The 25,494-nt window shown below is 36.0% G+C and overlaps 1 protein-coding gene across 4 annotated transcripts in view; it reads left to right on the top strand.

The window, feature by feature from the left end:
* The window catches only part of LOC135467354 (protein FAM13A-like), a 58,116-nt gene that overhangs the window by 7,937 nt on the left and 24,685 nt on the right, over positions 1–25,494 (top strand). For 3 of the 4 annotated variants that reach the window (XM_064745151.1, XM_064745128.1, XM_064745136.1), the window contains exons 2-9: positions 4,518–4,657; positions 5,243–5,378; positions 18,730–18,922; positions 20,375–20,584; positions 20,996–21,179; positions 22,334–22,466; positions 23,119–23,220; positions 23,987–24,153. In XM_064745151.1, coding sequence (XP_064601221.1) covers positions 5,361–5,378; positions 18,730–18,922; positions 20,375–20,584; positions 20,996–21,179; positions 22,334–22,466; positions 23,119–23,220; positions 23,987–24,153 — 1,007 coding nt within the window. In that variant the 5' untranslated portion in view covers positions 4,518–4,657; positions 5,243–5,360. The remainder of the gene's footprint in view (positions 1–4,517; positions 4,658–5,242; positions 5,379–18,729; positions 18,923–20,374; positions 20,585–20,995; positions 21,180–22,333; positions 22,467–23,118; positions 23,221–23,986; positions 24,154–25,494) is intronic. The other variant, XM_064745143.1, reaches the window with a different exon arrangement.

Here is a 25,494-nt window from a genome sequence, read left to right as displayed (position 1 = left end):
TTTAGGTCAAATGCATATAGTTTTGAATGCCAGTTGTGGTTTTTCATTGATAATACTTCAATGAATTTGGCCATCAATCGATCAAGAAGAAAAATTTTTATCTGTGTCCTGCAGTAGACATGTAGTTCAGCAAACATGGTACTACACGGTGAGAGTGTATGAGAATTTTTTAAAAGCATAGAGAAAGAAAAATTCGCAAAGAAAACCCCAGATAAATGTATTGGTCCAAGGTTATAATCACATGAAATTTTTTCATACAGTGGCTGTTACGCTACCAATGTGGTGCTAAGCCATACGTAATCATTCCTTGGTTCAGCTGAAAATGTATACATGCATGCTTTGTTCTATATGGACAGATGTCTCAATCACAATTCCCAGTTTCCACATGTTGTTATGCTCTTATGATTCTAAGCAGATGTACATGTAGTTGTGTTTTTGGCTCCAGACTGTATGATCTGAGTACATGAAATTGTCATTAAATGGGCCTTGTCTATCACAGCATTCTCTTGGAGAAGGTCAGATTTTCGTTGTAATCTACCTAATGGGATCCTGGACTGCATTGTAAGATAGGCCAAATACGTGACTTTATCTCACAAATCTACTCAGCTCGGATTTGCTTTGTCTTGACAATAACTTCATGGACAAGGCAAACCCTAAATGGAAACACACGTTGATATATTCAGCATGTTGATGGATAGAAATGCACATGTACGCACAGTCATTGTTACTCCTGCATTGAGCATTATGAAATTATTAGTGTAGCCCACATAATATGATCATTAAATACATGTATATATGCATGTATTTACAGTTACAGTTGATTAGGTGTAATTGACAGGTTTTCTTATCCATGTCATTTAGAGGTTGGCTGACTTGGCATCCTGTGCATGGAGTCTATGCTCATAGACTCTTTGCAAAAGGTGGTGATTTACCTTAGACACTGACTTCCTCTAACCTTAAACCTAAAGGCTCCTGGCTATGGCATATTAAGCAAAAACTTCGAAAGTACCAATCAAATTTAGAATAAACTTAAAATATTGTGATGGTACTTCTGCTAAATAATAATTTTGTGTTTGTTGATGGCTATGGACATGTTTAGTACAATATAGTTTGACACCTCCGTGGCCAAGGTGGTTAGTCTGCCAGTGCAGAGCAATGACCCAGGAGCCTCTCACCAATATGGTTGCTGTGAGTTCAGGTGCAGCTCATGCTGGCTTCCTCTTCGTCCGTACTTGGGAAGGTCTGCCAGCAACCTGCGGATGATTGTAGGTTTCCCCAGGTTCTGAGGTCTGCTTGGTTTCATCCCACCTTAACACTGGTCGACGTTGTATAAGTGATATATTCTTGAGTACGTCGTGAAACACTAATCAAATAAATACATACAATACACTTGGTAAACTTTGTATTATACATGTGTACATATGCTTCATACTTGAGTTCAGAAATGTATTTGAGCTGTTACTTGTAGTAGGCTTGTTACAGTATTACAGTAAATAATATTTGTATTTGACACCTGAATTCTCGCATTCTCTATATAGGTGTTTATGAAAGATATATATTAAGACTTGACTTATTAAATTGTTTATGCTACATATACCCTAATTCTTCCAATTTCTGGGATAGATATTAGTAGCTTTGACACATTTCTTTACCAGCCTTTTGGAAAAGTAAAGATATGAGTATGTTGTTCATTAGAGGGTTTAACAGTGTGAGAAAAGTGTAACTCAATAGTCCTGCTACATTTATATATATGGTGGCTAAAATGAGCAGACCAAAAAATTAGAAGAAATAGAGTTCTACCTCCCTCTTGAACTCCTTTGTGCAAAGCCCATCTGATGGCAGCTGAATTTCCTGTAGTTTCTATTACTTCCAGTGTCTATGAGCTTCATTTGTATAAAGTCATATCACCTTCTGACGCTGTATGTATATTGCTAATTAGGCAATGCAGAACAGCTCTAATCAAATGTGAACTTGTCATCTCTGTCGAACCACAATGACAAAGGTACATGTTCTTGGTGGTCCAGTAGTTTTGAATTTGAAAGCTACATGACAGTGTACAAGAAAAACAAGAAAAACGTCTCAATTTTGTTACATCATTATATTTTTAAAAAGTGTATATGTACATTGGTAAGTGTTCAGAAATGTGCATATAATTTTCTCTTAAATCCATACTTTTTGGTAAGTACCCTTTAGTTCAGTTTTATCTCTCTGAAGTTTATGATTTGGTGAAATGTAAATGTGACAAGATCAGTGACAAAAATGTTTATCCCTCATTTGGTGATGTGTACAGTTCCTACAGGTTACATTATACTGCCATATTGCACAAGTTTGTGAATGTTAATGGAGTCTGCTCTGAAACTTAATTGCAGTTCTCAAGAATACATTTACGTGTACATATAGAAATATCACAGTATGGTCGTGGGTTTCCCCTAAGCTCTGCCTGATTTCCACCTACAGTAATGCTGGCTGCCATTGTAGAAGAGAAATATCCTTGAGTAATGTAACACCAGTCAAATAAATAAAATAAATAAGTAAATAAATATCACAGTGTAATAAATGATTCTGGAAACCTCAGCAAGTCGCCTGTAATAAATTTCAGGGAATGTTTCACCAACTAGAAGTCATTTGTGAATGGCTGTTGCTTCTGCATTAATTGTGCTAAAGGTTCTTAATAAGTGAAAATTTCCGTGAAATTATAGGTGATTTGATTCGAACAAGCATATTCACACGTTCTTTGATTAAGACATTTCCCTAGATCATCAGTTCACGTCTACTGTATGTATATGTGCGTGAATCAACAGGTCACTGGACACGGGTTTATTTCGGTCTCCACAAGAGGCTGACTGTTAGGCTGAACTGATTTGAGTATTGATCCCGTTAATCAGCTGCTAGTCTGTTATCCGGCTAGTAAGTCACTGCCTGACACCACAACCCAGTGACACCCACCTCAGGGTACCCAGTGTGCATGCATACATACTCATTACTGAGGCTGTCTGATGTTTACATGTACATGTGCTTTGAGAGAGGTGCTCTGATCTGTGACAGACATGGGGCAAATGTACACACATTATTAGAGAAGAACGTCATAAATTGATTTTTGTGCCTAATGTACTGTTCTTGGACATTTTATATATGATCTGTAGGTCTGTCTGTGCATTCTTCTATTCCAAATTGCAGAAGGCTACATGTGTAAAAACATGCCTGCACAAGGCGTTGAGGAATGCAGCTCTGACAGAGCTTGTATGCAGAACATCATTGGTACCTGGATTATGTTTAGCCAGGTGGAACTGATGACTCAATCATGTCTCTGTATTTTATGATGAAATTAACATAATAATAATAGTAATATCTTTATTTTCAGAGGGTAACAAACTCAGTCAATATGACAGTATTGATGTTCCCTGAGGCCCTCCATTCACTTACACAACCACTCTGCAGTCACACAGGGTATTAAAAAAAGAAAAAAAATACACATAGCATTAATCAGTTTAAAGTTTTGCTCTGTGTGGGGAAAAGGAATTTTTACTTGGTTGCTCGTACATGATCTTACATGTAGCTCATGATGGGGCTCTTCTCTGATTGGGAGCAACTTTTTCATATAGTCAGGATAGTGGTCATTTAAGGATTTGTAAACAGTGAGATTTTTTTGGTGCAGGATAATTTCATTTATAGTCTTTAAGTTTAATATTTCAAAAGTTTCAGCTGATGATTTATTGTTATGTTTGTCTAGGATATGTTTTGCAGCAGTTTTTTAGAGTTTATATACTCAATCACGTAGGCCTTTGGAACAGCTATCCCAATTAGGGACAGCGTACATTAAATGAGGAAGGATATATCTGTTATAAAATATGCTTAGTGCGTAAAAGGAATTCTTGGGTTGCTGGAATGAAATGGCTCATACCAAAGGTTATAAAATTGCCGGTTTTGGCTTTGCAATTTTGTGAAAATACACGAATATGTTGTGATTGGGTGGGATGTTGTGTCATTCTGAAAACTCAAATATGATTTGATGATATTGAAACTGTTCTGCTAGACCAGAGTAGTGTTATTGGAGAATACCAGCACAGAATGGTTTGGTGCTTTCAAAATTAGCGTAGGGGTATTGTCACAGTGGTTGGCATTCATCCATAAATGCTCTGTCTCTTGTACACTTGTATCCAGGTTTAGCGGACTTATACCTCATGATGATGTACACTTAGACATTTCGAAGAGCTTGGTGACCTTGCCCAATTTTTGTCAAGGTCATTGCGATCATTTAAGTTATTTTTGTGCCAGGGTAGTTAACACCATATGTTGGAAGTCTTTAAGCAATTTCATCAAACTTGCATTGTGTATGCAACTAGTCATGTAAAAAAATTTTCTTTTCCACTGACCTTCACCTATTTTTGAAGGATTTTGGCCCTTTGCCTCCATTACCTTGTAAACACCCCTGACAACTATACTTATGCCCGAGAGAGATTTAGTGCGTAGCTCTCTATTTTGTTTTTAACTGAACGTTTTCATTAATCTTCTTCCAGCAGTTGCAGTTGAGGGAAGGTTGATTTGAGAGTCACATTACCGTAGGACTTGCTGTTCTAACCTGTGTTGACGACTGCATTGTCTGGATGTTACGACTGTGTATCCTGACCTGTCGTTCCCTGAAACAGCCGTAATAAAGGTTAGTACCACATGTACATGTACATGACTCATAGCGAATATATTCCCTGAGTGTACTGAGATTGGGTATAGAGATAAACAATTGCCAAAGAAATTGATTTGATTAACATATTCCCCGGGGCTCAGCCCGGTTTCCTCCCACCATAATGCTGGTCGCTGTCGTATACATGTAAGTAAAATATTCTTGAGTATGGCGTAAAACACCAATCAAATAAATAAATAAATAAATTTGAACTACATAGGGATTTGTTTGTTTTTTCCATTACATTTGAGAATCTACAAAGAAAACCGTATGTTTTTAATATTTTATTTTAAGCACATTTTGATGCTTTGCTAATGTAACTTTAACATATGTTTTTTATCTTATTTTTCTCATTTTTGCCATGGGATAATTTGGTATTGCTTATTAAAATGGGGAATGAATATGTATTTACTTGTAGTAATGTATCTGTCCATGGCTGTAATACTCAAGTTAAATACTGGGTCACTTGCACAAGTACCATAGGCTTACATGAAACAATGCCACGAGTTCATGAAAGGATGAAATTTGTGTAATTCTCCTAATCTTGTTTTTTCAAGATTTAAGCTCAGCTTAAAGAGATGCATCTTACTGTATTGTGTGGATGCTGGTGAAGAACTTGGCACAAGTTGTTAAGAAGAGATGTTAATCTTAATTAGGTGATGAAAAAAACAAGACATAAGCCATGGCATATGCAGATCAGGTCAGTTTTAGTTTTACATGTACATTGCTCTTGTTGTCGTAGACTAAATAATGTAACAACTCTGATAAAATCAGTGCATTATTCATTCTATATTTTGGTTTTATTTACCATGAAAGCAAAAGATGGAATGAGTGAATGATGCAGTTCTTGACTTGTCAGAGGTGTGAGATTAGACAGTGTCAATTTATTCAGTTTCAATCATTGACTACACATTTAATCTGGGGTTGTCTTTTCATTTAATTCTTATGATATATGCAATATTTAAGGCTTTTAAGGCTGAAGGTTGGGGAAATTTTCTCAGCCTTATTTGTGTGATGTTTATTTGCTAATACACCTGAATATTAAAGCATTCAAACATTGAAAGTTAAAGAACGCAAATTCCAGAATAATGGGAAAGTCAGAAAAGTCGGGAATTAGGTCAGGTGTAAGGCCAGTAGTGTAAATTATATTCAACCATTATATCCTATTTTATAGGTCTGCATTATAGTCTTAATCGATAATATGCAGTGTATTTTTGTATATTTGCTCTTTATTTTATTTCAGGCTCGTAACAATCATAAACATACATGCATTCAATTAGTGCATTCTTAACAATGAGTCACATTTAATCAGCTGACAGACTTTGAAAACACATAACTAACAAACAACCAGTGGAACGGAAAGGTGTTTATTAGTAAAGGAAAACAATGTTTATCGGTCAACATACCACAAAAGAATATTGCCCTGACCAAAATATATTTTTACCATTCGCAGATGTTAAGCTCAGTACAGTTTCAGGGTATGTAACTATATTTCTTCCATGATTTGTTGAACCAAGCAGGCATTCTGGATTCTGGTATACAACATAAAAATGTTGCTATTTTTGAATTGTCATGTAACTTTTGTCTTCTCCCAAACAGTTTCTTTCAAATGTCTAATCAAAACAGCACCATCACTTTCTGCTTTTAAGTCACATTATTTGAAAATTATTTCAACCAGTGAATTTATATAAGCTGATATATGTAGTGATGTATTACTGTTTTCATGTTTTTACAAAAATGGAATTGTATAAACTGTTAGTACTTGTTTAATCTTCATGTATTGTTATAGAGGGCCTCTGGGAAGAGCAACTTGTTAAATTTGACAGCCCTCTTTGAATAAAGGTTTCATTCATTCAAATATAGCAGTGATGGTATTTTCAGGGGAAATAACTCTGTGTGCTTTCATAAACTTCAGTTCAATACCTGAATGTAGTCGGGCTTATGACTGTCTTGATATAGAGATGTTTCGCTTTAGTGAACAAAACACATTCGTTGATTGAATGGGAATGAGTAGGAGGGAGTAAATGATGGTGGACTTTAGTGCTTAAATAGTGGGTAATTCACATGGTTTAAATAAATATGAATGGCTTTGTCTAATTGGCTTGGAACAAAAGAATAATGCCTCCCTTTTATCTGAAATATAGTGCATGTAGTGGTGATTTACTCAGTGTTTGCACTTATTTTTGTCTTATTCTTGAAAAATTCTCTGGTTTTAGTCATGTATATTTGTATTGAAAGTTGAGATAGTGGACACTCTGTCCAAGATGATTTAGACCACATCAGATTGATGTTTTGTTCATGAGACAATTTAGTTTTGTTGTTGTTAAAAATGATGACAGTGGGTTTCTTTAAAAATTATTTTGGGTGCTGTCCGCCTGTCTGTTTCGCTTGGTTTCCAGGCAATACCTGCTCCAAATATTGTCAGATTTTGATGGAATTTTGTGTGCATGTCACTTGTGGAATGTGAAAAACACCTCTAATCAGGGCATGTGTAGATAAAATTTGAATGTTCACTTCTGATTCCAAATTTTAATGGTGACATTATGGCCATGCATAAATAAATTTTATAAAATACACCTAAATGTGAAAAAAATTTGTATGAAAACTTATCTTCTAATTGGTAAACTATTATATTTTTATTCAATTTACTTGCTGGTTAATACAGATTCTTAGAAAAGCTAAGAAACTACTGAAAAGCATAAAGAATGTTAACATATAAACCTTATCTGTTAAGCCTTGAGAATGCTGGTCTGTTGAGTGGCAGAGAAAAGCAAAGGAGATACAGAAAAGGAAATTGACTGTAGATTATTAGCATATGAACCTTGTGTGCTAAGCCTTGAGAACGCTGATGTGGTTGTATGCCGAGAAAAGCTGAGAAGCTACAAAAAAGGAAATAGAATGTGAACATTTGAACCCTGTCTACTCAACCTTGAGAACACTGATTTGGGGGTGGAGGGGAAAAGGTAATAACAGGTGTGTAATCTACAAGTACAGTTGCATATTAGAGGTGCAGTTTTAAGGCTGGTTGTAATTTGTTTAATTCCCAGAAATATAATGTGTTAATGTACTTCCTCCTCTGTTAGATTTCCATAAGATCTGAAATAGTAGTGTAAGTAAATAAATTTTCCATCTCAAGTATTTAAGGTTTTAACAGACCGCAGGCTGATATGGAATTTAAAAAAAATGTGAAGCACAATAGAAAAAAATGGTTTTCATTTTTAACCATATTATTGGTGAACTATCTTTGATTCTCTCTTGCTATTTAAGGGCTTACCGGTTTCCTCCCATGCACCAAAATGCTGGCTGTCATCATATAAGTGAAATATTCTTGAGCACGGCGTAATGAGCACAGCTAAAACACCAGTCCAATAATGAAATAAATATGAGTCACATAATGTCATTTTGTGAGGGCACGAGTGTTTAGTGTTAGATAGGTCATTCTCCCTCCCCACAATCAGGTCACCCTGTTCAGTGTATGGAGTTGTAGGCTTCAGGTACAACCTCGCTCCCAGTTTTGAGTCAACAGTGAGAGCCCACATGACATTCTGACGAAAACTTACCATAGTACAGAACGCCCACACCTATGACATACCTGTAGTACAGGAAATAAACAAGCAGTCAGCTAAATGTAGGGATGTCATTCAACATCATTTGGGGCGTGAGTTCAATCAGTCTTAATATTATTGTCTTTTTTTGCATGTTCATACTCAAAATATAAACTTTCGATATTATCAGTAGCATGTAGTCTTAAATTCAATGTGCTATATGCATAGCCTATGGTTGTATGCATGACTTTACTGTGATATGGGAGCAGGAAGTTCAAAGTATTGCCATCTATATTATCTGCTGTGTAGTGAGTTTCATAACCCTCTCATTGTGTATACAAGGATCAGACATATTCAACATATTGTCTCAACAAAGACAAAAAAAAAAAACTGGCCCTTATTCTTGTGACATGGCCTCTAGACAGTTTCAGATTAAGGGCCATTTTGCCTCTAGCAATTTTTCTTATTTTCCCCCCTGCAATGTGGTGTGCATATCTGTGTCACATGTGGAAGAGTTGGTCAGTAACTTGCCAAAGTTCGGTGCACCTGTTTTTCACCTATAAAGCTGACCATCATTATAAAAATTCTTCAGTATGATAAATTCTAAAGCTATTACATGTACATGTATATAATTCTCTTGGATTTGAAACCCAACTTGAATTGTATAAATAACAGGTATGTAGTCATGTGTGTCAGTAGAGGTCAAGTAGCTACTACAGGTAGGTAGCTAATAAATGCTCCAGGAGCAGGCTTAAAAGACAGATCCTCATTGGATGTTGTCTGTGTTGAGAACTTTTCATACTTGGATAACACCTGTAAAACATTTACTTCATACTTTTATTTCACATTACTGAGGTTAGTGGGAAGTTACTGCATCCCACTAGTTGCTGCTGTCTACAAAAGTAACTATTTTAACATTTGTAAAGAATAAGTAAATTTCTTAACCTGTAAGTAATGATTGATTCAATTTCTTCTCATGGATTTGTTTTTTTAAAACTTCTGTCTGAATTTATGAACACAGCATGAGAAAACATTTCCAGCTCTCGTTTCATCATGAACATGTAGCATATGAAAACACAGAAGAATATACTATTATTCTTCAACCTTTTGGCTTGTTTGTAAGGTGATTATTCAAGCATATTCTGTAGGCATTATTGTGTATTGACTGATAAAATTATACTTTTTATGAAGCCCTGAAACTGACCAATCAAACTAAGGAAGTTTTGTCTCCAAAATCATATTGAAAATGTTCAGAAATTGCACTGAAAGTTGGTCCTTTATATGCGAAAAGGTTGAGGAATGAGGGTACATGTAAAATATCCTGAAGTGAAACTTGTTTCTGTTTCATTTTGATGTTTCTCTTTGTTTTGTTTTTCTTGTTTCTCTTTGTTTTGATTTTATGAAAGGTTGATTTCTTCCTACATGTACATTCGTGCATGAATGACTCCATAATTAAGTCTCAACAGAAAAGCGCTTTTAAAGCTTGCCCTCTGGTTAACACTTCTTAGGCTGCAGAATTAACCTGTTTATTTGAAACAGGTCTCGCTAGAAAAAAATTGATGAGCTATTGATGTAGATGAAGCTCTTGGTGAAGACCTTGACCTAATGTGAAACCCTGCTCTACATCTTGGTGGATTTGCACCAAAATTTTAGTTTTGTATTCAAAGTTTTCTCATCGCCTGACTGTCCCACCTTCAATTTTCCACAACTTTTTGGTTTCCTTGTAGGATTGGTTATTGCGACACGTCTTCAACATGACAAGGTTGTATTTTTTGTGAAGCATTTGTTTTGTCATATTGTCTTCCTGAAATTTACCATCTATTGATGAGCAGGCCTCAGCATCACAAAGCTATGTTAGACTTATAAAGTCAGAAATTTGAACACTCATGAATATACAATTTTATCAAGATTTATATGTTAAGTCACAATTTTAATGTAGTAAGGCAATTTGAATTTAAAACTTTTAAAAAAAGTTTTACTCAAGTCTTACACTAAAGGGCAAGACAGCACCTGACTAAAACATATTTCAGTGGAAAGCAGGATACTCAAGCTTTCTATAAATTATCGTACTTTATTGTTTTAATGAGATTTCGCCGAATAGCGTGTAGAAGAAAGTGATAATACTGCCCAAATGGCTGGTGTGAATCGAGGCAGCCTTGAGAATTTTTTCCAATGAAACTCGTTGCTATCAGGTTACACGGCATAAGCTATGACAAAGCCTTTACCCATTCACTCAATGAAGTGACATATAATAAAAGAACATCATTTTGAGATCGTTTACAATGCTTTATTTACGTGTAGCCGAAGGGCCATTTACACAGTGTTGTGGGATAGGCGTGTATCATTTATGGACCACCACAAACGTAAAATCATTTGATTTACATTACAAGCTGTGTAATATTCAGTGACAGTATCATGGTATTAAGTAATGTCAGACAGCAACATAGTCTTGGCTCAAACTGAAAGTCATCTCCCCAGTAGACACTAGGCCTACTTAGACCCGCTGTTCATATTGTACAAATACATTTTTTGTCGTTTATGTTAGCATGTAGTCAGTATGCAGTTGCAGATTTATGGGATTGAGAAGGCGGCATCTCACCGGACAACGCTTTAAATTAAGTAAATCTTATGAAATAATATTTTTTCTCTGAATTTATTGGAATTGAAGAATTTTAATTTTGCCCTTTGTCCGTTTGCAAATAAGGGATGTTTTTTTCTGTTTTCTTTTATAAAATACAGATTTTATTGAAATTACGTGTTTAAACAGAGGTGCTTTCTCTGACGTCCGCGATTACTAATCTCTCATCTTAGAAGCCACAACTACAAAATTGAAGCAAAAAAAAAACAGCAACAGACCAGTGCCTAGATCAGCCTCAGTGGTGCTTAGATTTATTTCCATTTTTGTCAGAATTGAGCATGAATGCAGTTGCACAATAATCCTATTGTAAGTTTTTAAACATTTAATAGGGATCGAAATCACCAGCACAACCCCTCCGGAGGCTATGACGTGAACCAAGAATATCCTGGTCGTGCATTTGCAGGCTACTCGTAAACTGTATAAATAATACATTAGGCCTACTGTATGAACAGTTGAAGCTGTGGAGGAAATATCCCTCCAGTATGTCCAATTTCCCAGAAAACTATTTATCACGTAGCCCTTCATCACCCAAGTCCACAACTTTAATCTGCCACAGGCTACTGCCTTGACTATTACACGGGAAATGCCTTCGACGTTAGAGAGCTAGAGTAAACGTCACCTTGCTGTCAGTAATGGAGACTGTGACAAGACGAAGTTTCACTAAACTTTTACTGGGTTGAAAAAAATCCAAAATACTTTAAATGGTAGTCTCTCAGTGGACATATACATTAGTCAGGTGTTGTCTTTCTCTTTAAGACACTTTCGTTATAATGGGGCCTATGTTTAAGTGTAAAGGAAAAACATTATCTGATACATCAACTGTATTATATGCCATTTATTTGTGTGGCCATAATCTTTTCCAAGAGTTGGAAAAAGTTAGCTACTTCTTAATGTTAAATTTGCTTTATGTAAGAACAGATACATGTATTACTCCTGTATGTTGATGATTCATGGAAAGTATTTACAGTGATTTAAATGCCCTAAGGGGGCCTCTGTGACTGAGGTGGTTAGCACGCCAGTGCCGAACAATGACCCAAAAGCCTCCCACCAATGTGGTCGCTGTGAGCTCAAATCCAGCTCATGCTGGCTTCCTCTCAGCCGTACATGGGAAGGTCTGCCAGCAACCTGTTGATGGCCGTGGGTTTCCCCCAGGTTCTGCCTGGTTTCCTTCAACCATAATGCTGGCCACTGTCATATAGGTAAAATATTCTTGAGCACGGCGTAAAACACCAATCAGATAAGTAAATAAATTAAATGCCATAAATATCTGATTTGTTATCTTGTATAAACGTTGACACTGTTATAACCTCCAAGTTATCAAGTACAAAAAGATCGCCAATGACACTTGTTACAATGAGACGGGCAAATTATGCTGCTACGACATGTAGTGTGCCTGAGGCTTCATAATATCATTAATAATTGTTGGGTATGGGATGAAAATGTCGAAAGAGAGTGGTTGGTTTCTTCAGTCCACAAAGTTGACTCTCCCCATGCATGTCAGAGACTGGCATTGGAGAGTAAAACCCGAGTAGAGATCACGTGGTAACTGGAGAAATCCAGCATCTTGGCAAATTATAACATAAAAATAAGACAGCCATGAGTACACATAGTAATGTATAAAACACTCTTGATGAAACTTAGATGCTTCATCACTCATAGTATGTAAGTGATTATCTCAGAATGTCTGGGATTTTATAATTCAATGTATATGCATTGTGGTTTTTCAAATTTGTAGTCAAGTGGTTGTGGAATTGAAACCATGAGATGTAAAACTCTCAGCTAACCTGTGCAATCAACGAGGAAGTCAGATTTTCATGACTGTTCTACTCAGGATCTGTTCGGAAGTGGTAGTGATCATGCTCATAACCATTAGATTGTTATACAACATATTATCTACATGTGTTTGTAGCACATATTATCTACATGTGATTGACATGTATGTTAAGTGTCATACAGCCATGCTACTCCACTCAGATAACAGTGTATTTGTAGGGACTGATATGTTTCAGAAAAACACTCACATGCTGCTTAGACTTTAAAACAAAACAAGAATCTTGCATACACATAACAATTAAGTCAAAATCATTGATATGTTTGTCATTCATGCATGTGGTCAAGCATAGTATTTATTTATTAATTTTTGTGGCACAGGAAATTGAAGTTTTATCATTTATCATATCATTTCATGAATTTTTAAATTGAAGGTAAATACATATTTGTGTGTGTGTGTGTATGAAATGAGGTTGAAATTGATTAGGCCTTTATAATTTTATTGCAGACTGGGATTATATTAGGTCCTAGCATTTAGAGTGCCATGTAAATCAAAAATGCAATCTTGCATCACGTGCTAAATTACACGCTTCTCAGGGACCTGATACCTTTCTTTCACCTCTTTACCGTGGAGAGATTCATGTTGATAGAGGTTTCCTTAAACATTTTCTTTGGGTGATGAAGCCTTTTTTTTTCTGTTTGAATGAGGGAGCGAAAAAGCATTTCTAATCCTGGAACTGATTTCACAAAGCAATTTTGACTTGAAATAAACCCTTTGACTTAAAAGCATCACAAGTGCTTTTTTTTTAACTGAGGGAAGGAGGGTTTCTACTATGAGGTTAAATTATGAACAAATTATAAACTGGCTGGTTGTGAAGAACAGAGTTTAATATGAAGCAGTCTAATTGTCTATAAACATTATGGAGATTCAGTCTAATAATTGTGCTGTATTCCTCTGTGGGATTAACATATCCCCGCACTGGGGTATAGCAATTATTCTGTGCAGATACAGACCATGTGGAGTGTTTGTTTCAAGTCAAGACATGCTCACATGCCATATGTAAATGTGAGGTCGTCTGAGAGTGAAGTCACTGAGTACATTCACCTACATCAGGTGTGTACATGTGTATGGTTTGTGGATAGTCAGAAGTTAAAAGAGCACATGTTGATTTGGAGATGTGTTATATTAGCTACATGTACATGTTGATGCATAGCAGTTTATACTGACAGGCAACATGATGAATAGTTCAGAAAACTATATTTGAATTGTGGATAGCAAGATAGAAATTAAGAGTGTTAATGTACATATAGTTCTCTGTACATGTAAAAGACCTCTGAGTAAAAATGTTCAAGTACACACATGACAGGCAATGTGTAAGCTCAACATTCCTATTGAAAAGATCGCTCAGTTGGTTAGTGTGCTAGCTCAGCGTAATGACCTGTGGAGCCTTTCACCAATGCAGTCACTGTGAGTTCAAGTCCAGCTCATGCTGGCTTCCTCTCTGACTGGTTTCCTCCACCATAATGCTGGCAAACCGTCGTATAAGTGAAACCGTCGTGATAAGTGTCGTATTAAATACGGCGTAAAACACCAATCAAATAAATAAATATTAAAAATACCAAATAAAGATGCATGGGTAATATTACTCGATAACACGTACATGTACTATATGTATGAATACCAGTGTATACAAAAGGAAAATTTTGAAAAATGTTAATGACATTATGATATGTTTGGGTTGAGTAATTTGTTTGTGTTGACATGTACTTGTAAAGGGTCGGCATGTTCCCTAAGTCTCTTGCTGATTTGTTAATATATAGATCTCAGAGCGCCTGATAGCATGCAGAATTTGATCACAAGTATTTTGAGAAAAAAGGGCAAAAAAATATCTGATTTTCAGAAATGAACCATAGTCATGTCTCCTGTATATGATAAACTTTATCACAGCAAAATATTAGATTTCTGGCCAAAAACTCTTCAGAACAAAGATGCTGCAATGTTAAACTGGACAACAAAATGTTCGATTTCTGACACTGGTACAAGTTAACCCATGTCCCATTGACTTGTGTTCGCTGTTAGTTACACCCAGAGGCTAGCTACAAAGATAGATTATAAACTATGATAATATTGGTTTTAAAATTGTGTCGTCTTCAGGTGCTCTTGTGCGCTTTAAGGTTTGTCAAACAGTATGATTCCTAATTGCCCCAGTAACACTCCTTGAACTCTGAATACATTATGGCACATACAACATACGTGGTTCAGCGTTACATGTATATACATTTATTCTACAGAAACCAGCTAGCATAATTCTTCAGCCTTTTTGTATGTTTGCAATATATATATTTAAGCGTATTCTGAAGGTGTTATTCTTTATAGACTGATAGAACTACAGTATACTTTTCGTGAAGATCAACCCACCAGTTTACTTTTATCTCAGATTTTAAAAGTCCATAACGGTCGTTGATATTTTTGTTTTCATATGTGATATATGATAGATATGATATGATTGTAAAGTGGTACCAATTGTATGGAATGGCATTTCCTCTTACTTTTCACAAGTTACTTGGCAGCAGATCTTGTTGAGCTCATTAAATACCCCCATGGAATACGTGTAACATTACAAGATATTGCTATGTATAGTACACATGTAGTGTTTTAACTACCAACCCATGACACTTGAATAACGTTCGGATTGTGTACTTAGTGTCAATTATAGTATTGCTAACCACATTGTGCGATGTGAATGATAGCCTATTTATTGCCCGACTGGCTTCATTAGAAATAATCAAACAGTTGGGGAAGTCAACATTTTGATGTAGTGTTTTAATAGTTCTCTGTGGCCTAGCTGTGTTGTGAGAAGCGAAGGATGATAAAGTATTCACGTCTGATGGAATACATGCAGCTTGTCTGTTTTTAGCTGGGTAATTTATTCGGCCACTAAATGGTGACATGGTGAACTCCTCTGTGTAAGATCTGGAAGCTTGATTTACACGGCGGGCCAGACCTTGACATGGGCAGTATGGGCGACCTTGTTACCGATGGATTAATGAAAAACTGTAAACTAGCTCTGGGCAAGTTTTCCAAACTGGCCTCATTCAAAAGGTAAGGTATGTCAGTTTGTTTGGCATTGTGTACTGATTGAGGATTAAAAGGCCAGGTGGGAAGCATGGTCTAGCACTGCTGTGTAGGTATTTTCATGAATGTTTGTCATATGCATCTGACTTACCTGTTAAACCATGTGATACCTCTTTGTCACAAAAGTAATACTTGTACATGTAACTGTAAGTACACATTTGATATCGATAGTCATGTAAATGGGAGGTAACTGTAGAAATCAAATTCAAAGCATTTCCTTGAATGACGACATAGGAGAAGACAACATGGTTTTGATTGTTAGCAAGTGTTTACTCTTAATAATTGAAGTGCCTTGTTGGATTATGGTCAGTTTGACATTAATGGCTGTGCTGTATTTGGTTATTTGTTAACATTGGTGCATTTTGTTGATCGAGGAACATTTTTTACACTTAGCAGTATTAAACTGAAAGTAGGGCTTTGTGAACATTTGTCTCAATTGTAAATACATCGACATATGATACATGTTATTCCAGATATTTTACTGTACTCACTGATGATTTGGGTGGGATAGCCACAGTCCTATGGACCTCTATATAAATTCATACAGTATGCAATAAACTCTGCGATTAATATAGCACTGAATGCATCTGTTGTCAGTAAAGACTGTCACAGTGGTACATGTATTCAGTGATGATATGCTGAAGTATTAAGATACATCTACACGTGCTTTTCCCTTCTGTGATAGACATGGCCTATGTCTACAGTGTGCATTTACCAGCTCACACTACACAGTAAGAATTATTCTGCCTACTGTATACACATGTACTTATACATTCTAATGAGAGTGTCAGGAACAGGTAAATTCTGAGCCTGAATCTGTCAGCATAGATGCACCTGGCCAAGACTGGAATTACATGTAGATGGGACATTAGTGTTGTGGTTATATATGCACATGTATATTAGTGATATAGATATACATATACAAAGTATATTTTAGTTTTATGTAAATACACTGTCAAATACCATCCTGTCTTCCTCCCCCATCTACAAAGTATGTTTCTTTTTTTGTACATAATTTCATAACCAAACATCTTTGGTAGAATTGCAAGGAAAACTCAGAATTCTGAATTTCCATTATTTTCATTACCACAACAAGATTTGGGGGTTATTTTTGGCAGTAGTATGGAAGGAAGTAACATATCTGGATTGCATCCATGAGTGTTTGGATTCTAATTGTGACTTTACAATGTGGTAGGTGGCCCCTCTGTTATTCATTAATAATGCATCATGTATTTATTTCATGCGCTTACATTAAATCTTGCTTGCAGCCTAATTCTGTGATTTATTATAGACACAAAGGTGTATTAATTTATTGAAAAATATATTGGCAACTTTAATTACTCCATGTACCGTATAAAATTATAAGTTGATGACTATAAAATTAATCGTGATGCATTTGTAACACTTGGAAAGAAAAATATCTGTTCATGATGACATACATTATCAATAAGGTTCATACAGGCCACCTTACAATGTAAACATTTAACTGCCTTTAATTTCAAGGAAAAAATTTGTGAAGAAAATATATGGAGATGTTTTTAGACATAGCTTTTTAATAGCCTTCTTACTGATGCTTTCTTCAAGTTTGGTTTTGAGGATACTTCAGCCAGACTCATTTAATAGTGTTAAATATTGTTAGCCTTGTGGAAATATGGTGTTCATTTTATTCTATATGGCTACCCTCAGTTCAGTTTAAAGTTTGGTTTTGCATTAGTAACTCTGGTTAAGAGTTTCTATGTGTGGTTCTAAGATTTTTTTTCTTGCATGAATTTAACCGTGTGTTACATTTTTTTTTTTATTGCGTAAATCAAAATTTGTACTAATTCTTCCTGTGTCTGAATCTGAGTATTGGTGGGTCCTGTAATTGTTCATGACACGTCCATGCTATTACAGATCTCATCATTATGGAACAATCTTTTTGGATTTTTTTTTTCCTTTCTTTGCAACTTGATATTTTTATGACACATGTGGATGAACTGGAAATTCTTCTTCTTGTGAGATAAATAAGGCGTGGGATATAATCATTTGTGGTCATAGGTAGTAAATAATTGTTTCACTGTTGGTGGATGTTACAGAAGAATTATTCATCTATTATGTATTCCTGGATTGTACATGGAACAGAACATCTTCACCAATCTTACAGATTTGTCTTGGAAATATGAGGAAGTTTGCAGAAAATTTTATCCTCCATGACACATGATTGGTGCATTTTTTCTGGGAGAATTTTTGTTTTCTCATATAAAACCAGAACTTAGGTTATTTTTTTTTCCACCCAACTAACTTTGCCGGCATCCACTGTTATGTTGGTATATAAATATGTGTAGAACAATCACAAACAAGACACGCATGCACATGTAGATGACAACAGGATTGGCAGGTTTTTTGGATTTTTAAATCCACTGTGAAGGTTGCGTTTTTATCCACTGATGATGTAGGAACAATTTGAGTAAACTTCTTTAGAAGAGGGTAAGCATGCGGTATTACAGTAACAGCAGTTACATGTATGATCAACCATGAGACACAGTAAAAATACACAAAGCATTTATATGTGTATGTATTACAGTGCACATTTTAGATTACAATGTAAATGAGGTTTTATACATTTATTGCTATAAATCCTGGCTCCAAAACACTGGAACGAATTGCTGCCTACATTAAAAATGCTTCTTTTTCACTTTCTAAATCTGCATTTTTGATAATAGCAGTTCTAGGTGCCTGTTGTTGAGCTTGGTTATGTTTTACATTTGATTGATTGAGGAAACCAATCCAATCCTGAATGATACCAAAACCTGTACCCCTCTGAAACTTTGCCGTTCCATTGATACTAGTATCAGCAGGTTGGAATATTTTACCACATTGGTTATATAGGTCTGAATTGAGACTCTGTGGACTGCTCTGCAGCACAGACTAAAGAACAGCATTTTATCTGGAGTTTAATATTATGTTTTTCCTTTTTCTTCAGCCCAAAGACCAAAGTCCAACATCATACATGGATAGGATGAGGAAGTTACTAAGCCCAGGCACAAAGAGGAAGCTTGTCCACAATGGTCACAAGACATTTGGGGTTCCCCTAGAGGAATTAGTAAGGAGGGCTCCATCCAGTGAAAAAGTACCACGCATTGTGTCACAACTCTGTGACTACATTCAGAACAATGGTATGACCACGCTTAATATTACAGCATGTCTTTCCATCTACCTGCTTTTGTGACATTTGTGACAATTAGCTCTCGATCACGCTCAAGTGGCCATTTGTACAATCTAATAGAAAACCATTCTTCGTCTACTTATATGATGTGTATATGTGGGAAAGTTTGTTAGTAATTTGCCAGAGGTTGGTGGTTTCAAATACTAGTAAATAAATAAATTGTTTATTTCATATCCATTTTATGAAACTGTTGATAGGCATCTGTGATTACTTTCTAAATGTACACACTCACGTTCATTTGATTCTAAACAGCGTGTGTGTGTTGTGACACACAAAAGAGTTTTCACCCTCACTAGATTTTTGTGACGGATGCGTGTGACTTCTCCGTGACAAGGTTTCTGGTAATATTTTGCATGTGTGCACGTCACCATTTTAACACAGAGCAGAACAAAGAATTACTGTTTTGAAGAGAAAAACACAAAAATGTAGTTGTCTCAACATGCCCCTTTGTTTGGTGACAAAACAATGACCAGCTCTGATTTATGGTACGACTTGTTTTTCTGCACATCTGGACTGCCTGTGTTGTTTACTCTAGAGATGTACACGGACAGATATCTGATCAACAGAAACTGGACTGTCCAGTTGGTCAAGAGATTCATGAAGAGGAAAAAACGTACAAAAGTTATAAGATACGTATGTGTATGTTATGAGTATGCCGAAATAGCACACGTATCTATCAGACCATGAATCAGTGTATGGCCAGGTTGAGCTATAGTCAGCTGATCTGTGTTGAGTAAGAGCTCATGGGATTGAACAAAGTGGCTAACCAATAACAACTCAAATGACCTATACATGCAAAGCTTCAAAAATATCATTTACAAGAGGAAACGAGGACTTCCTTATTATGAGTTAGTCTGATTTGTGGGCGTGATTTTAATTTGCAGCCAATTATGTTGACTCTGAACAGGAGGAATTTTGCTGTAGACTTTTAAAAAATTTTGTCTGAAAAAAAATTTCCAGAAAAACTTTGAAAGGTGAAGTTTAACCCTTTCTGTAGATAAAGTAAATATTCTTCTCAACATCCCTTTCAAGGATTAAGAGGTAGTGTGTGTCACATTGGAAGAAATGGTTGGATTTTGCTAGCGAAGCAAAATGACCCAATGACAATGCTGTCGCTGTGAGTTCAAATACAGCTCATGTTGGCTTACTCGCTGGTCTTACGTGGGAAGGCAACCTTTGGATCAGGACGGTCATGGGTGTTCCCAATCCTGGTTTACTCTCGCCATTACACTTGTCACAGTCGTGTAAATGAAATATTCTTGAGTATGGCGTAATCTGCACCAAGCAGATTTATAATTAAGTTCACAAATTGCATTCATAGATGTCAGTTTACAAGTGAGATTGCAAATCATATGCTTGTGATATGCCAACTTTTAAATTCTGCTATTTACTCCATGCTTAGGGATTGAACAGGAAGGTATTTTCCGGGTTAGTGGCAGTGCCCGTGTTGTGGAGAAACTAAAGAGCTCATTTGACCAGACAGGGGAGGCAAATCTGTCAGAAGATGATGACATCATGGCAGTGGCAGGCCTCCTGAAGCTCTTTCTCAGAGAGCTCCCTGAGTCTGTGGTGCCAGAGCACATGACGAAACACATTATAGCCATTGAGCAGGGTGAGTATGAAGGGCCATGAACAAAAAATTCCATGTCATGAGGGAACTCACAAAATTTTCTTGCCACTCAAAATTGAATCTGAAACAAGCTATCCCAGTAGTTTTACTTCCATGACCTGAGCGTAATCAGTGAAACACCAGAACATAACTTCACTTTGTCTGTTTCATTTATTAGAGGTTTAGGGATATGCCTTGTTATATCATCATAAAGCAATGTAGATGATCTGAATCAGTTGTGTACAGGTTTATTAGCATATAGAGTAACCTTTCTATTTTGCTTTCTTAAGGATTGGAGAGTGGCCAAAATCTGTTTATGAATTTAAACAGCATTATTATTATTATTATTAAAATATGCTTCATGAAAATGTCTTTATTAAATGATGTGGTGATGTGTTTTTGTGTTGTTGATAGGTTTTGATTCTAGAAACAGCTTGTACTTTGACAAGATAACAGAATGCCTGAACAAACTGCCAGAGGAGAACTACAACCTGTTAAAATATCTGATGAGATTTCTGGCCATTGTTACACAGTTTGAACCCACCAATAAAATGTCACCTGTGGCATTAGCCATTGTATTTGGTCCCAATATATTCAGGTGAGAATAAAAACTACATTTCCAATAAGTTTTACGTTTGCCTTTACACACTCAGGAGTGAATCCTGTTGCACTTTTTGCTCCCAACATACATTCATTGAAAAATCAGTGTTTTAAAGAACAAATTTACTTTGAAAGTTAAATGAAGCCATGCATGATTAATTCATTTTTCCTCACAAAAGTATTATAGTAGCCTTCATTTACAATAATTTAACTTCAAGGCCTACCCTTTCAACCACTGAGTTTGTCCTTGGTCAAGAGGTTTGTTCAATATGTGTACCTTGCGAGGTGCAGTGATTTGCTCTGGTCTCTTCCTAGTTTACTCCACTTGTATATCTTTTGCCATCACACAGGTGAAATATTCTTGTCAATGTTTAGTGACAACTGACAAAAAAGCTTCTAAAAGCTTCAGTTAGTGTTATGTTATAAAGACCCCCCAAATATATAACAGAGTTTTTGCTTCAGTTTATTAATACATATAATTAACGCATTCCAGTATGCTCAATTTCATTTTATTGAAAGCTACATGATGTGACGTTTTTAGTTGATGTAAGATTGTAGTGATATTGTGATGACTAGAAATGTGCGTTTTTGTTGTTTTTTTTTTTTTAACTCTTTGTCCTTTACGTGATGCTCAATCCTTGTATTGGGCTGATAATATCACAGTGGCATGAACATAGATTCACACATGTAGGCATTGTTGTGGTTTTTACTCTGTGATAATAGCGTAGATTGAACAGGAAATACACTTGCACCTGCAAATTTCAGACAGATAAATTGTTGTATACAGTATATCAGGCAGTACACTGCAGTGCTTAGGTACATTGTATTCATAACTTTCCTCAGCTGTGTCTCAGTTGATAGCTTTAGCTATCAAGGATAGCTTTTAATCAGGGGCCAGTATTCTCTGTGATTTCATGAATTCATGTACTCCAAATTACAGAGAACTTCCCCAGATTTATCATCAACTACCCAAATATGTAGATATGTACTGTGTGTTTTCATTGTACTCCTGAAAATAAATTTGATACCTTGATACAAACTCACTACATCGTAATAATGTTGATTATTACATTCACTTTACCATTGATATCTGATATTGTTTATTTCTTCATAAGCTTAATTAGGTTATTGAATTTCTGATTTGACAAGCAGGTGTGGATTTGGCATAGAGGGATTGAAAGACCAGGGTGTTACAAACAAGATTGTGTGTACATTCATTACTGAGTATGACAGGCTGTTTAAGGACTCAAATGAGGTGTCGCCATTAGCTACAAAACTTATTAAGGTAAGTTAATGAAGTTCAGTTGTCATTATTGATGCACGTTTGAATTAACCACTGTTCATGGAAGTTCACATATATTGCACATCGAAGACTGGACATGAATTTTTTTTTTTTTTTTTGTTCTTTTTGGTATGTTAACATCTGGTAATAAATACTGCCTTTTTGAGGGGAATACCTGTAGTCTGTTTGGACACGGCTTTTTAAAAGTTTAAGGCAAATTTCTTTTTACTTATATCAGTTATTTCATTGTGGAAAATTATAGAATTCTATTCAAATTTGAGTATCATGCTGTTTTCTTCTGTGGGTATTTGAATTCATGCTAGTATTTATTTATTTGACTGATGTTTTACACCATACTCAAGAATATTTCACTTATTAAACGGTGGCCAGCATTATGGTAGGAGGAAGTATGACAGACCCGGTGGGTGGGGGGGACCCATGACCTATTTACAGGTTGCTGACAGATCGTCTCACGAATTCTTGTTATAGTAGAATTGAAACTTAATAACATATTAAGGGTAAAGTGTAAAATACCAATCAGATAAATAAATAATAATATATGGGAAATAAATGTTTTACAGCCAAACCCATGCATTAATCAGTGTTGAAAGTGCTTCACACTTCAAATGGTACACAAGACATATTCCTGTTTCAGGTACAAGGGAGTAAAATTCAAAGAACACCCCCTCCTCGTCCTCCGCCACCAAAGATTCATGCAGGGGACACAACTGCAGCTCCTGTGGCTCCTCCACGAAAAGTATGTAGCTCAGTTAAAACTGCTATATTAAATTCTTAAGTGCTAAGAGTCACAAAATTGTGTTGCCTGTGAAATAATTTCTTCAGTTTCCGCATGTAGCACTTGAATGAAAATGGTGTATTGATACATCTTGGTGAGGATTTTAGTTTTTACTCTGTCTGTGAAGACTGAATTTGTAGGTTAGTCAGCTCGGAATAAACATGTGTTCTGTTCATCTGTAATAAATCTGTCTGTTTCTGAACAAGGCCTAAATAATGTACCACCAGTGTGTGCTCCAATAAAACTGACCACCTTTGTATTATTGAAAAAATTTTCAGGATGACATTAAACACTAATCTATCATAATGTGCTATTTATCAATTTAAATGAAACCAAGTTGTACTGTATGTACTGTCTGAACCCCTCTACAGAATACAGACATAGCTTAGGTTGTACTGTGATCGTCAGCATCCCGTAACAGGGAAAGTAATGTTAAACAAAATGTTAGGACTGGTATCTTAAAAGTATTACAGTTATTGAGATCAGGGTTTGCACACATGTAGAGCACAATAGCGTGAGGAGGATATTCAGTGGTTGATTTGGTGTGTACATGTTAGATACCATAAATTACTGAATTCCTGAGTATAATGTGTTACAATCAATGTTGTATAAAATCTTAGGGGTGGTATCTCAGAAATATGCATGTGCTTCCTACAGGCAAGCTGTTTGGTAGCCTTGCTATCATTTCAAAGTTTTATTTTCAAGCCTTTCTCATATTTGTTTTCAGTCCAAGTTAAAGTATGACAGCAGTCAGTATCAGGACAATGGTGATTCCAGTGACGAGTCTCACAGTGGGATGGGCACCCCCAGGAGTAGGAGCAGTAACACCACCCTAGTCAGCCCACGGCAAAGTGATGATGAATCAGGCCGAGTGTCACCATTTGTCTTAGACAGGTAAGTCATCTGCAGAAAACACGCTACCTGCACAAAAAGTACCAAGCCTGCATATAAGCGACTAGACACAGACATTGTCCGGTACAATAACGGACAACATTTGGCTCAAGGTTGTTGACGCCAATCATTCTGCCAGGTAGAAATTCAGAGGTCCATAAAAAGAGGAGATATTCAGTTGTGTAACTGTCTCTATCTACCCCTGATCATACTTTCGTGAGCTTGTTTCAATAAAACAACATTCAACTGTCAGAAGTACAGTTTTATTGATGTTTCCAAGTGCGGGGTATCGTGTGTAAAGCTAACCTTTCTCAGGCAAATGGCTGTTACAGCATTATACATGATCACTCCGCTGCGAGTGATTGCAATTGTCGTAAACATTGCCGAAAAGTGGCACACACAGACGTTAGCGACCCTGCCTTCAGTAAGAGGAGATTTGTGTGGATCAAAACAACCCAAGTAGACTGTCACTATGATGACATTTGTGTCTAATGTCCGTTCACAGCAGCAAATGTAAATGTAAATGAGACATGAAAAGATGGCCCGTTCTTTTTCTAGTAGGAAAAGCCAGTGATCAAACAACAGAAAGAAGTCTAAGGTCAGTTAAGAAAAGAAAAAAAAAATGCAGTTTTCAGAAATTGCTATAAAATGCATCGCATACTTCAATGTAGGCAGTGTCAAACCAGCACAAAAACAACTACAACACTGAATTTAAAGAGTCTACACTGTACAGTATGTTGCATTTTGCATCCTACATTGCTACTAATGTACGCACAGAGCCTATCATGTAGCGTCACTTCACCAGTTTGCCCCTCCAACTACCATATAGCCCTAGTGTTCTAAATGGCATTTTCTATGATAAAGACAAGCGACAGTTGGTAGTTAAACAATCAAACTGGTAAAGATACAGGGCTCATATGTTATTTCATTGCCTCTGGTATACAGTACAATATTTTATATTCATTTATATCAACACACATTCCCCAAAAGGCTTTCCATAATTAGTGATTTTAACATTTGATATCAGGAGTATCAAAACAGGCTATTCTGCTTTAGTATTAAAACAAAAAGCAGAAATAATTTAGACTTCGAATAGGCCCTCTCAAATAGGATTCCTGTTATTGTCACATATAAAAAATCTAGGTGGCACACCTCACTAACAGTGATGTTTGAGTGAGAAAAAATCTAAGTGGCTCACCTCAATATCAGTGATGTTTGACAGTGAGAAAAAATCTAAGTGGCTCACCTCAATATCAATGATGTTTGACAATGAGAAAAAATAAACTATGATTTGATGAGTACTATTTTAATAATAAGATTTTAGTAATAATTTTTGCTATGCAA

Source organism: Liolophura sinensis, chromosome 1 (assembly GCF_032854445.1).
Source record: "Liolophura sinensis isolate JHLJ2023 chromosome 1, CUHK_Ljap_v2, whole genome shotgun sequence".
NCBI lineage: Eukaryota > Metazoa > Mollusca > Polyplacophora > Chitonida > Chitonidae > Liolophura > Liolophura sinensis.
The sequence above is the reverse complement of the archived record's forward strand: the minus strand, read 5'-3'. Positions and strand labels throughout refer to the sequence as shown.